The sequence below is a fragment of the Anguilla rostrata genome, chromosome 13 (genome assembly GCF_018555375.3).
Source record: "Anguilla rostrata isolate EN2019 chromosome 13, ASM1855537v3, whole genome shotgun sequence".
Classification (NCBI taxonomy): Eukaryota; Metazoa; Chordata; class Actinopteri; order Anguilliformes; family Anguillidae; genus Anguilla; species Anguilla rostrata.
This window is the reverse complement of record NC_057945.1, coordinates 38,380,220-38,392,674: the sequence shown is the minus strand read 5'-3', so window position 1 is coordinate 38,392,674 and position 12,455 is coordinate 38,380,220. Positions and strand designations below refer to the sequence as shown.

Here is a 12,455-nt window from a genome sequence, read left to right as displayed (position 1 = left end):
GGCTGTGGAATGGGTGGAGGAGGGGGGGGATGGGGTGGGGTGGGGGGGGAGTTTGACATTGGTGTGGGAGGAGGTGCTGGGGTTAAGTGGCAGAGGACTTCTCTTTCTCCACCCTTGGACTCAGATTCCACGCTGCTTACAGACGAAATGGGGGAAACTTAATGCTCAAAATGTGTGCGAGGACCCCACAGAGTGTACTGCAGCAGCCCCGTCCAGCTCTAACGTGTTTGCACAGGGTGAAGGTACTGTACAAGCAGCATGCCTTTAAAAAAAAAAAAAATCAGGCCTTGAAATGTGATGTGGAATTTCTTTACAATTTGTTTGTTTGTTTGTTTTCCTCCTTCTTCCATTTAAGGGAACGGGGGGCAGGGGTGGGTAGTTGGGGGAATCTTGTTGCAAATGTAGGCATCATCAGCAGTAATACTGCGAATAAGAATGCGTTAGCCCTCTTCTACCGAAAGCATCATCGCCAGGAAGAACTTTGAAATTTACCGAGCCTAAACTGAGCTGAAGAGCTTTGAAATGGGGGACGGGAACGGGGGGCAGGGGTGGGTAGTTGGGGGAATCTTGTTGCAAATGTAGGCATCATCAGCAGTAATACTGCGAATAAGAATGCGTTAGCCCTCTTCTACCGAAAGCATCATCGCCAGGAAGAGCTTTGAAATTTACCGAGCTGAAACTGAGCTGATTGTTGCTGTACAGTTCCCCGTACCTTTGTGATTTATAATGTGGAGGAGATTATATTTCAGTGTAAATACTGCTGTACTACTTTTAGTTTACTCAAGTGGAGGCTGGGTAGTGTATACTGTACATAGTATAGAAAAAAAAAAGTTTTAAATATTTTAATTTCTTTAAAATAAATGACAAAAGCATGTTGCATCCAGGACATTTTGAAAAATATTTTTAATTTTTTGAATGTCACTTGTAGCGCAGGTTTCAGCATATTAGCATATATGGCTCATGAGATTAAGATTCAGGAGGATATTCTGGATATTCTGTTTTTTTTCCTCATTTCTTCTTTATGATTTCTTGGTGATATGTTTTTTTCCTCTGCCTTTGTGTAGGTTAATTTAATTATTCCTCTTCTCCAGTCAGTTGGGTTGATTGTGCTGTGAATTGATTACACTGAAGCCGTTGTTTGCACCGCTGAGGTCGGCAGTGGTAATGGGCTTCCCTTTCACTGGCCATACACACGGCGTCCTCTAGGTCTCTTAATAATGCTTCACTACTTAACTTAATGCTCCTCTTTATGACAGCATTTTCCTTACAGAGGTGGGCACTCAGATTAGTCCTTGGTGTTGCTGACATGGCTAAGGCCGAAGATCGTTTAAAATCAGTCCTTGCACCGACGCCATTTGGCGAGTTTGGCAATCAGCATTATTTAAAAGTGAATAAAAATAAAATTGCGTTGGTGTTTTAAAAAAAGACCACATGCATTTATATGTAAATTAAAGTTAAGGACTTAAGTCATATTGCTTAAGTCTAACGGAAGTTTAATATCTTTAATCTCAGTGAAATAAAATTGATGAGATGACTCATTGTTTTTATAAAAATAAATAAATCGATGCAAAGTAGAGAAATCTGCTAATTTCACTAGTAGTATGAAATGTTTCCTTCCCCTCCTATCGCTATATGTGGGCTGAGTATATCTGTATCCTTAAATATGCATTTTTTAAATAATATTATTTTTATCCAGCTCATTATTCATCATGACACATAAAGGCTATGGAAACCTCTTGATGAGTCACGCAGATTATTTTGAAAATGGCACCCACAAACTCTGTGCTTAGCATTCACATTATCTGAGATTGATTGGTGTCATGCCCTTGCTACGGACATCAATCCTTTAAAGGCACATCATTTTAGAGATTTGTGAGTTCCCCTTAAACCACTTCAATTTGCATAAATGTGAGAGATCCTTTTAGTCTTGACATTCTTATGTCAGGTTCTGTGTTAAATAGCAGAAAGCAGTAAAAGGATTCATAGTTTGAATAGTTGGTCATATACCTGGAAATGGACAGCATTGTATTGCAAGTATTGAGATTGTGCTCATTACTGAGTAAATGGAGATTAGTTTTGTTAAATTAGTATGGTCCAGTATGGAGTAGATAGTATTGTTAAATATCTTTTTGTAATGTTTTGGTTAAGACTTGTTTTCTGAAAAACAGCATTAAAAAAACAAAACAGCAAGTAGATTAAATGTTGCAATTGTTTGGTTTATTTAAAGGGTTTGTGCTTTTCACTCAGTAGTTCGTAGTTCATACAGTAGTTGTTTATACCCAGTTTTTTTTTTTTTTTACAGTGGCAGTAGTGCTTAAGCATTTAGTGTTTCCATTCAAAAACAAAATAAAACAGTACTAATCTAATTTCTAACACATACAGTAAGTATTGTGATACCATAAACATGAGCCATAACGAGTGTCCCCAAACTCTAGGGTCCGTGTGATATTTTTAAACACAAGTAAAATAAATCCAGAATACTGTAGGAATCGAGCAAGTGGGAACAAGGTCGACATTTCCCCTCCTCTTTCCCAGCTCAAGACTCTCAGAGGAAAATAATAATCGCCTCACAAGCTTTCACAACTTTCATGTAAAGAACAACAACAACAAAAAAAAATGAAAGTGTTCCTGGTAGTTTACAAAACTGTATTTAAGGGAAATAAGACTGAACCTGTGTAGTTGCTGCTCAGCTGATTTTAACTCTGACAAAACAGTTTCCCCTTTTTATTTTCTTAAGAATAATTATGTACTAGAGAAGGTTCACAAAGCACACAAGACTGGGTTAACTCAATTTAAAATGCACTTTCAACCTTTTGCGTTTAAACTTTTTTCAGGTTATTGAAAGCTTGATGGTCACTGATATTATAAACTCACTAAACTAAAAATGAGAACCTGTAGCCATGTCCATACAATGTCCGTATCTTAAAATGAATTACATATAGGTTTCAGTGAGCTACTATGAATGTATTTATTATCATATTCCCTGCTCTTCGTTATAATTAAACAACCTAGTGTGCATACACCTCAGATCTACCTTTACAAACCAAACACACATTAAAAATAAATGCAATAATTTCCATAAATCAGCGGTTATAGGTTGTTGTTGGTTAAGGATAACGTTTCTGTTGTGAATGCAGTCACAAACACTAAACAAATTAAAATAAATAAATACTTTGATAATCATGCAGCATTCTAGAATTCACTGGAATATGAGAAATATAGAAATATTCTGCAATAATTTGGGCTAGCTTGCCATATAAAGTGGAAGTACAAAAAACTCTGACAGGACAGCTGTGCTGGAAGGCTTTTAAGGTCAGATGTACCTCCATAAACTGAAAAATCAAACGTAAAACAAAAAAAATAGTTTTGAATTACTACGATAAAACTAAATGTGTGAGCAGGTATGTCTGTGTGCCATGTAAGAACACATTTGTTTTGTGAACACATTTGTTTCAGTCCAACAATACATTTCTTTTTTTAGCTACTATTTTCATCATTAGTTAAAGATTAATGTTCTGATACTGCACTTGAAAAACCACATATATTTTTGAGACATACATCTTTCTAATAACGTTAGTGAACTGACAAGTCAGTGGGGCGACATAGCTCAGGAGGTAAGAGCGGTTGTCTGGCAGTCAGAGGGTTGCCGGTTCGATCCCCGCCCTGGGCGTGTCGAAGTGTCCCTGAGTAAGACACCTAACTGCTCTGGTGAATGCGAGGCATCAATTGTAAAGCGCTTTGGATAAAAGCGCTATATAAATGCAGTCCATTTACCATTTAGGTCACAGAAAACTTGCTTGGCAAAAGAGTGTTTCAGCACATAAATCTGACTGTTAATTTTATCACATAATTCATTATTACCTCTAAAATAAATTATAATTTGTATGCCAGCAACCAACCACAAACCAGCCTGACTTATATTGCTCCTAAGTAAAGATGATAGCCTGAAATGGATTTGACAGTTTCTTTTAAAACACACACAGTAAGTTATTTCTGCATTAAAAATAAAACAAGGTAACAAGATTTCCAGAAAGAAAACATGGCTATAAAACAACAAAGTCTAGAGCTGCAGCCTTGAAAATGAAGGTGGTTTATTCTGGGGGGAAAAAAGAGAACAAAATGAACATTAGTAATAATGAATGTGTGTTTAAAATTTGCATTTTGCAGTGATTTGCATTTTTATGAGAGTTAGGGTAGCTGAGAGCGCAGTACCTCTGACGGTGAGCTTGGTGGAGCACTCCGCTCGGCCCAGCGGGTTTTCCGCCATGACTTTGTACTCCCCCATGTCTTGATGCCCGACCCTGAGGATGAGCATGGAGCACACGCCGCAGGTGTTGGTGATGTAGTAGTTGGTGTTGGTGTTGAGGCTGACGTTGTCCCTGTACCATGTGACGTGGGGCGCGGGGTCGCCCCGCACGGCACAGGTCATGTAGCACTCGTAGCCTTGGGGCGCGACGTGCATCTTGAGACCGGTCAGGAATTTCGGGGGACGCTCAAAGTTGACGGCCTTGGATTCAGGTACGTTCAAGGTGAACTTTTCTGTATCGGGAAGACACGTGATTATTTCCAGTGCATTTCCAGGGTCATCCCCAGTAAGGACATGTGCATGTGATGCCTGATATGTAATACCGCGTAATTTAATTTTGAATGACATAAAAGTACAAACATTTATTTTTATGAGCCGGTGGATTGACACATAATACTGTACATGACAGATATTATTCTCATATACTGTATATTGTGGCTAAAAAATAAGTGAATAAAATAACTGAGAAATGAATTTGACAGGTTATGTTTGCCTCACTAATATATATGGCACTACATAGAGGGTACATACTGTATGAGCGTATATTAACACATCACTGTTGTGAGGTTGTGAGTCATGAAAAGCTGAAAGGTGGATGTGCTGGTGCCTGATTGACCAGCAGGTGTTGCTGGTGCATCATGAGCCACTGGTCGATGCTAGCCATTACATTACAGGCATTTGGCAGACACTCTTATCCAGAGCGATGTACAACAAAGTGTATATCCAAAACCAGGAACAAGTGTGTTGAAAACCCTAGAGGGAAGTACAGTTCCAAGTGCAGGGAACGACCGCGCAGTTTAACTTGGACCCTGTAGGTTAATCTGAGTAACACAACAGAAAACAGCAACAAAGCAGTCTATGCAATTAAAACAAGCAGTAGTTGAGTGGGCACAAGTGCAATAACTAAGTCAACTAAGATAAACAGCTTACCTAGCGACAACCCTAAGATTACATAGCCACAGTCAGTGTTAGCCAACTCCAGATTGTATCATTTCATAACAGTCTGTGGTGCCCATCGGTGCACTAGAACAGTGCCTTAACAGGATAAGATGCTCAGTAGCATGTGTGAGTGCCCATTTTTACATTTTTTTATTGTGTGTGTGTGTGTGTGTGTGTGTATTCTTGATGCCTTTCCAGCCATGCTACCAATCATAACAACACACCTTTCTTCTTGATGATTGACCAGGCTGTTGATTCAGAAGGCTTAGACAGGCCCATGTCATTCTTGGCGTAGACTCTGAAGTAGTATTCTCGGCCTGGCATGATGTTGCAGACGGTGAACTTGTTATTGAAGAGGCGGTCGGCCACGGTGTGCCAGGCCCGTTTGACTGAGTCGCGCTTGGACACCAGGTAGTGGAGATGATCGTCACGGGTCTCGTCTGGAGACGGTGCCCAGGACACCGTGACCGTGCCCGGAACGTTCTCGTCAAGCTCCACCGGACCGGGAGGTTTGGGTTCGTCTGAAACCAGGTCAGAAGCAAGGCCATCAGAGACAATGTCATCCAGTTGCCTGTGTTTGAACTTTGAATTGGTTAAGTCCAGGTCAGTTGAACGTGATTTCCTTTGGCCTACGTCATCACAGATTTTAATGAAATTTGGCATGCTTATTTGGTCTTATAAGGAACCCCTTAAACCGAAATTGCACTTATCTCAGATCATTATTAAGGGAGATATGGGCCTGTATTTCAAAATGGATAAAATCTTCACTCAAGTGCACAGCAGAATTCGTAACTGCGCCACTTTGCCTCGTAGCAAGCTGGTCATAACTTGCAGGACTGACCTTCGTTTTCTCTCAATGTTTCGCTCTTTGGTGAAATATATATATTTTTTAATTTAACATCACGTTCTGTTAATAGAGAGGTTTTATTGTTTGTGTATGCAAGTGTGGTCCAATAGTAGCTATTTTGATCAGATATTAGCTGTGACTAGTGCCTACAGGGTGTCTTGCAGGTTGTCATTCAGTATTTCTTAGTTTTGTATTAAAAAAACTGAATAAACCTGTTGCATTATCATGTCCTTCATGCCGTAGCTTAGCTTAGATTACCTGTGACTCTGATCTCAGTGCTGAAGGTTTCCTGGCCCACCAGGTTCTTGATTATGATGGTGTAGATGCCTGTATCGGAGCGCTCTGCTGAAGGAATCAGGAGCTGTGACATGCCATCAGCGGTGCTAATGGTTGCCCTCTTAGACACAGGTGAGTCGTCCTTCAGCCAGCTGACCTCTGGCCAAGGAGAGGCCTGGAGACCGTATAAAAATAATCATTTCTCACAATGACACCGTATTATAATGCAGATATGTTCAATCTGAAACTGCACATCATCCTAAGACAATATATTTATTAAAAACGGGACAAATAATGTTTGGTACTGTACATCGCATTATGCAATTTTATCTTCTGCTTTGATCCAGTAATTTTTTAAAAAGGCTTCCTATATTTTAAACATTTTATATACCTCAAAGTTGATGCTGACACGTAAAGCGTTTCCTGCTCTCGCCACCATGAAACTGCTCATTTTCGCATCTGTGAATCTTGGCCTCACTAAAAAAGAGAGACAAAATGACAGGACTCAAAACTCCGGACTTTTCATAGAAGGACAGGACTCAAAACTCAGGACTTTTCATAGAAGGACAGGACTCAAAACTCAGGACTTTTCGCGAAAGAACAGGACTCAAAACCCAGGAATTTTTTTACCCTTCTAGCTGTAGAATGAATTGTGGGGCAGTGTTAGATATAACCATAAAATAACCTTTGATCAAGCAAGCATAAGGGGAAAAGTTTCAGTTATACTCACCAGGGGGAGGCATGGCAAGGACGTAGTTATTCAGTTCTTGGGGCTCCCCTGATCCCCCAACATTGGTGGCGACCACCCTGACAAAGTACATAGCCATTGGCTTCAGACCTTTTATGGTGTAGCTGTTCATTGTGATGGCATTGGTATTACAGCGAGTCCACACTTGTTCGTCTTCTGGACGAATCTCCACGAAGAAGCCTCTGGCTTCACCTCGACCACCCTTCTCGGCTTGGGGCTTAGACCAGGACAGGCACAAGGTGTTGTAGTCAGAATCTATCACCTTCAGGTCAGAAACTTTACCTGGGGGATCTGGACACAGGACACGGACAACTGTGATTAGTGGCTGATACCAATAATTCTTTACAGGTTTTGCTAGCCATTTCGCGATTATTCATTTGCGTTATTGTCCAAACCGCTATGCTGTGAATGCTGGAAAATCTGTTCCGAAAATGAAAAATGTTTCTGTCACCGTTCCTCAGAAAGACTTACTCATGGGCTCCCTCGCAAACATAAACTCAGAGGGGACGCTCGGTTCTCCGGAGCCTGAGAAGTTTATTGCGCTCACTCGGAATTCATACGCTTGCCCCTCAATGACGTCTGTCACTGTGTACTGTTTGTCTATGGTCAAAGAACAAGCAAATACAAGAAACAGTAATGAGCAGCAATAACAGCAGAGCTTTTTTTCCCCCACAATAGTACCTTATCATTGTTTTAGCCAATTTGTTGAATTATTGAATTATTTGCAGATCATTTATTCCACTGATACTGATACCTGTCATTCTATAAAAATCTAAACAAAATCATGCTTTCCACTGATAGCACATTAATATGTACAGCATTTTTTTCACCAGTTTGCTGTGTTATGTTATAACCTTTTGAATTTGTAATGAAAAATATAAACGTATACAACATCAGAAAGCAGATAATCACTTAGACCCTGTGCACAGGGGGCTTTCAAATCCATTGTACAACGAATTCTACACAGTTGTGGTACAACGGAATTATGTGTATGCCTCAAAATGTTTACAGAATCGTTGTGGTAAAAACACATTCAGGAGGTAGTGTACAACGCATCTCAAGTTGCGTGTGTCCGCCCAAACGTTTTGGTTGTGTTATTACGTCATTGGAATGCACACGTGTAGTGTAGTTTCTTTAGCATAACTGACAAAAAATAAGTTAGCTTGCTTCCCATAATGTTAACGTTAAATTTATTAAACATGGAAGACAGTAATGGTGACGATAAACAGAGTTGGAGTGGCGGGAGTGTAGCACAGTGGGTAAGGAACTGGGCTTGTAACCGAAAGGTCATAGGTTCGATTCCTGGGTAGGACACTGCCGTTGTACCCTTGAGCAAGGTGTTTAACCTGCATTGCTTCAGTATATATCCAGCTGTATAAATGGATACAATGTAAATGCTACGTAAAAGTTGTGTAAGTCGCTCTGGATAAGAGCGTCTGCTAAATGCCTGTAATGTGATGTAACGAGTGGCGAGGAAACCGTTTTTAACCAACATCGAGAACAACCTTTGACACGTCTTCGGTGCTGATTGACAACAAGGCAATTTCTGCCACGGCCGGCTGACAGGACCCTTCAAAACATCAATGTACGAACCTGGGGCCTAGTGAAAACCATGATTGAGTTGATTGTTAAACACTCGTTGGCAAGCTATTGTGTAGCTAGCCAGAACTGTTCCCACTGGTGCGTGTGTACGAACAGGCTACAACCGTTGCATTGCCAACACATTCTAGAATGCTCCAAAAACGTTTTGAAAAAGCTCCGTGTATACAGGGTCTAAAGTCTGCTTGCAATGCTGAATTGATTCATAATTCATATTTTATGAAAAGCTCAGGCCTTTAATGGGTTCGCCCCCCGGGTTGACTAGGCTCCAGAGGTTGCTGCCCTTCTTGCGTTTCTCCAGGTTGTAGCCCACAATGGCAGTTCCTCCGGTGTTGGTTGGGTTGACCCATTGGAGATTAATGCGGTCCTTGAAAGCACTGACCACTTTGAGTGCGATTGGTGGACCCGGGTATGCTAAAGCAAAACAGTGGGGTCATGTTTTAACAGGGCTGTGTTCATGTAAAAAGAAATACCTAAGAAACATTGTGCATGAATACTATTTATGGTATGGAACTGTTGGGAAATAAGCCTTGATGATAGATTGTGGCCTAAGACAAGCCCCACCTCTAGTTCCAGCCTGTACGTCTTCAGTCACTATCATGTCGCTCTCGCCCTCTGCTGTGATGGCTCTGATGCGGTAGTAGTACTTCTTGCCGTGTTCCACGTCAGTGTCCCTGAAGCTTGGCGGTTCCCCGGGGACATTGCCGATCTTCTTCCAGGTGTTACGCCCCACCTGCTGACGCTCCAGGTGGTAGTTTGTCACCTTTGAGCCACCGTTGTCCTTGGGGGGCCTCCACTTTATCTCAATGCAGCTGGAAGAGCCTTCAATCACTTCCAGTGGACCTTGGGGTGGGGTAGGCTTGTCTGACAAAAAAAAAGTAAATAACGCAGTCTTGTGTTATGCTCATGCGTGCAAATGTTTATGTCGTAACTCAAGTATCCACATATCTCCTATGCCCTGACGTTAGTTTCTTTCATAAATTGGTGTTGAATAGTCACGGCAGCTGCATGTTGACATTAACTTGAGACCTTGTATGTAGCATCTAACTGCATAAGTAAAGTAAAGGTGAGGATCGAGGAGACAAGGACGGATAATATAAGCAACTGGAATGAGCCCAGTACCTCTGCCTATTTGAATTTGAGCCTTCATGTACTTCTGCGTCTGTCTGGCTTCACCTACCGAGGACGTTGAGTTCCGTTGTGGCCTCCGTGGTGCCAAACTCATTCTTGATCTTGACCTTGATTTCTCCAGAGTCCTTACGATTCAACTTGCGAAGAACCAGACGGGTATATCCCTCGTCGTTCTCCACTCTGATATTGGTGTCATTTTTCACCTCCTCCCCATCTTTGAACCACTGCACTTTGAATGGTTCGCGACCCACAAATGGAACCCTGAAGGATGTAGCCTGACCGGATTTTACAGAGACGGGCAAACAGAAGTTTTTAATATCAGCTTCAGCAATCCTTGGTGGATCTAGGAGATGAAACATAAACCTACAGTTACTTATTAAAGCATGTATGCAAAAGAAGTTTCTCTGTCATAGTGAAAATGGGCAGTTGAGTTAGTGTTTCAAGATTTTGAACCGCCATGACAGGAAGATCATTTTAATTTATTCATACAGTGTGATTATTTATCGAGTATGGCATATGGGAAATTTTATATTTTCTCCCATCGATCTGATAAAAGGACTGTTTATGATTTGTCTGAGAAACACACCGTCACATATATCACTTCATTTATCAGAGGTGTGTTTGGGTGGAGGTGATGTAATCTTTTGATTTCCAAGCCCGGTGTAGGAACGGGGGGATGACAATGGCGGCGATTCTGACCTTCCACAACGATCATCGATTCCGTCTTGCGTCCCTCCGCTTCAAAGCGATATTTTCCAGAATTTTCCTCGGAGACCTTGAGGATTTTCAGCTTGTGAGTGCCGCCCACTTTAGAAATTTTTATCTCTTTGGAGGAGGACAGCTGACAAGAAACGCAGAAGGAAGAAACATGGTTAAAGGTCTGCAGTAGGACAATGGGTAAGGAACTGGGTTTGATTCTAAGGTAGGACACTGCTGTTGTACCCTTGACCAATGTACTTTTAGCAGTAAAGATTCTAAAGTTGTACAACTCCCTAAATGACAGTAGTGTAGTTATTTAATGTAATGTAAAGGCACTTTTCACACTGAGGCGCACTAGGCAGGACTCTGGCAAAAGGAAAGAACAGGTTTCAGATGCGGAATGTGACCTTTCGCTTGTGTTTAACCAAAGCATTGGTAAACCTCTAAACCAGGGCTTCCCAGTCCTATTCTTGGAGATGACATAATGATAAACCTAACAAAGCACAACTGCTTCTCCTAATTAGCCATTCAACAATATCACTGTGAGGTGTGCTTTGTTAGGATTGGAGTGAAAACCTACAGGACGGTAGATCTCTAGCAGTTGAATGAGGTGTGCTTTGTTAGGGTTGCAGTGAAAACCTACAGGACGTTAGATCTCTAGCTGTTGAATGAGGTGTGCTTTGTTAGGGCTGGAGTGAAAACCTACAGGACGGTAGATCTCTAGCTGTTGAATGAGGTGTGCTTTGTTAGGGTTGGAGTGAAAACCTGCAGGAGGGTAGATCTCTAGCTGTTGAATGAGGTGTGCTTTGTTAGGATTGGAGTGAAAACCTACAGGACGGTAGATCTCTAGCAGTTGAATGAGGTGTGCTTTGTTAGGATCGGAGTGAAAACCTAAAAGGACGCTAGATCTCCAGGAACAGGGCTGGGCAGCCCTGTTTTAAACCTTCCTGTCACAAAGTAGCACATGTATTTTATTTATAAATACCAGCTGTTTACTTGCGTTCAGAAGTCAACAGATCTGCATGTTAGAAGCAGTGAGAAGACAAAGAGTACCTCTAAATTCATGCATCATCCATTTATGGTACCAAAACATAGGGAAGAAAACACCTCTTCGTGTCTCTGATATGTTGAACAGGATAAAACCAACTTTTTCAATGATTTAAGGCAGAATATTTCTCGTTGCTCACATTTTGAAGTCACTGCTTTTTTTTTCCCCTTTATCGATCTTGAGTTGCCAATGCAAACGTGCATGGGAACCGTTTGGTGATAAGTAGCAGGATGACGCTCCTCAATGGCTGTTCATTACACTTGCACTAGCAGTGGAAACTGGCAATAGAAGTGTAATGAAATGATCTCACCTCCTTTCCGTCGTGGTACCACACTCCCTTGGAGGCTGCGCTGCTCATTTCGCACGTCAGTTCTGCTGACTCTCCCAAAATGGCCTTTGCGTCGTTCAGAGCGCTGGTGAAGTAAACTCCAGGTTCTGGAGGGCATAGCGGGTGTACAGTTACCGCCTCTTTATCGGACATGTGCTTGCAAATCTCCTCAACTTCCTGCAAAAATGTGCTGGTTATCGTAACATTTGTCCACGGCGTGGTGATTAAAAAACCCCCTAGGCTTCAGTACACGGTAGGCTTTTGAATACTTATCTATGGAATAAAATCACATTTACAAATGTCATGTGAAAATGAATAATTTCAAACAAATGTAGTTATTGAACTAAAGTAAAACTTAAAAAAAAAAAAATGCATGCTCAAGAATCAAATATTTTCCATTTGAGTATTGTTTGGAAAATGTCTTCATTTTTCCATCCAGTGTTGGCATCCATTTTGTTCTGGACATTTCTAACCCAAGATGCACAGTTGATTTGTCTCAACTTCATTCCTTCAGTTGATGGCCGCCTTGCTTTC

General features: G+C 41.3%; 1 protein-coding gene and 1 long non-coding RNA gene across 6 annotated transcripts in view; one reads left to right on the top strand and one right to left on the bottom strand.

The window, feature by feature from the left end:
- The first annotated feature begins 125 nt into the window (after positions 1 to 125).
- The window catches only part of LOC135238623 (uncharacterized), a 27,198-nt gene continuing 14,868 nt past the window's right edge, over positions 126 to 12,455 (top strand). Inside the window, exon 1 of the long non-coding RNA XR_010325159.1 lies at positions 126 to 242. This is a non-coding gene — a long non-coding RNA (uncharacterized LOC135238623). The remainder of the gene's footprint in view (positions 243 to 12,455) is intronic.
- Positions 2,196 to 12,455, bottom strand: part of LOC135238616 (immunoglobulin-like and fibronectin type III domain-containing protein 1) — a 26,273-nt gene continuing 16,013 nt past the window's right edge. For all 5 annotated transcript variants that reach the window (XM_064306716.1, XM_064306718.1, XM_064306717.1 and 2 more), the window contains 12 exons: positions 11,904 to 12,028; positions 10,546 to 10,687; positions 9,896 to 10,189; positions 9,280 to 9,579; positions 8,948 to 9,129; positions 7,588 to 7,714; positions 7,099 to 7,407; positions 6,760 to 6,845; positions 6,351 to 6,543; positions 5,470 to 5,766; positions 4,213 to 4,539; positions 2,196 to 4,096 (listed from right to left, as the gene is read on the bottom strand). In XM_064306716.1, coding sequence (XP_064162786.1) covers positions 4,092 to 4,096; positions 4,213 to 4,539; positions 5,470 to 5,766; positions 6,351 to 6,543; positions 6,760 to 6,845; positions 7,099 to 7,407; positions 7,588 to 7,714; positions 8,948 to 9,129; positions 9,280 to 9,579; positions 9,896 to 10,189; positions 10,546 to 10,687; positions 11,904 to 12,028 — 2,387 coding nt within the window. In that variant the 3' untranslated portion in view covers positions 2,196 to 4,091. The remainder of the gene's footprint in view (positions 4,097 to 4,212; positions 4,540 to 5,469; positions 5,767 to 6,350; positions 6,544 to 6,759; positions 6,846 to 7,098; positions 7,408 to 7,587; positions 7,715 to 8,947; positions 9,130 to 9,279; positions 9,580 to 9,895; positions 10,190 to 10,545; positions 10,688 to 11,903; positions 12,029 to 12,455) is intronic.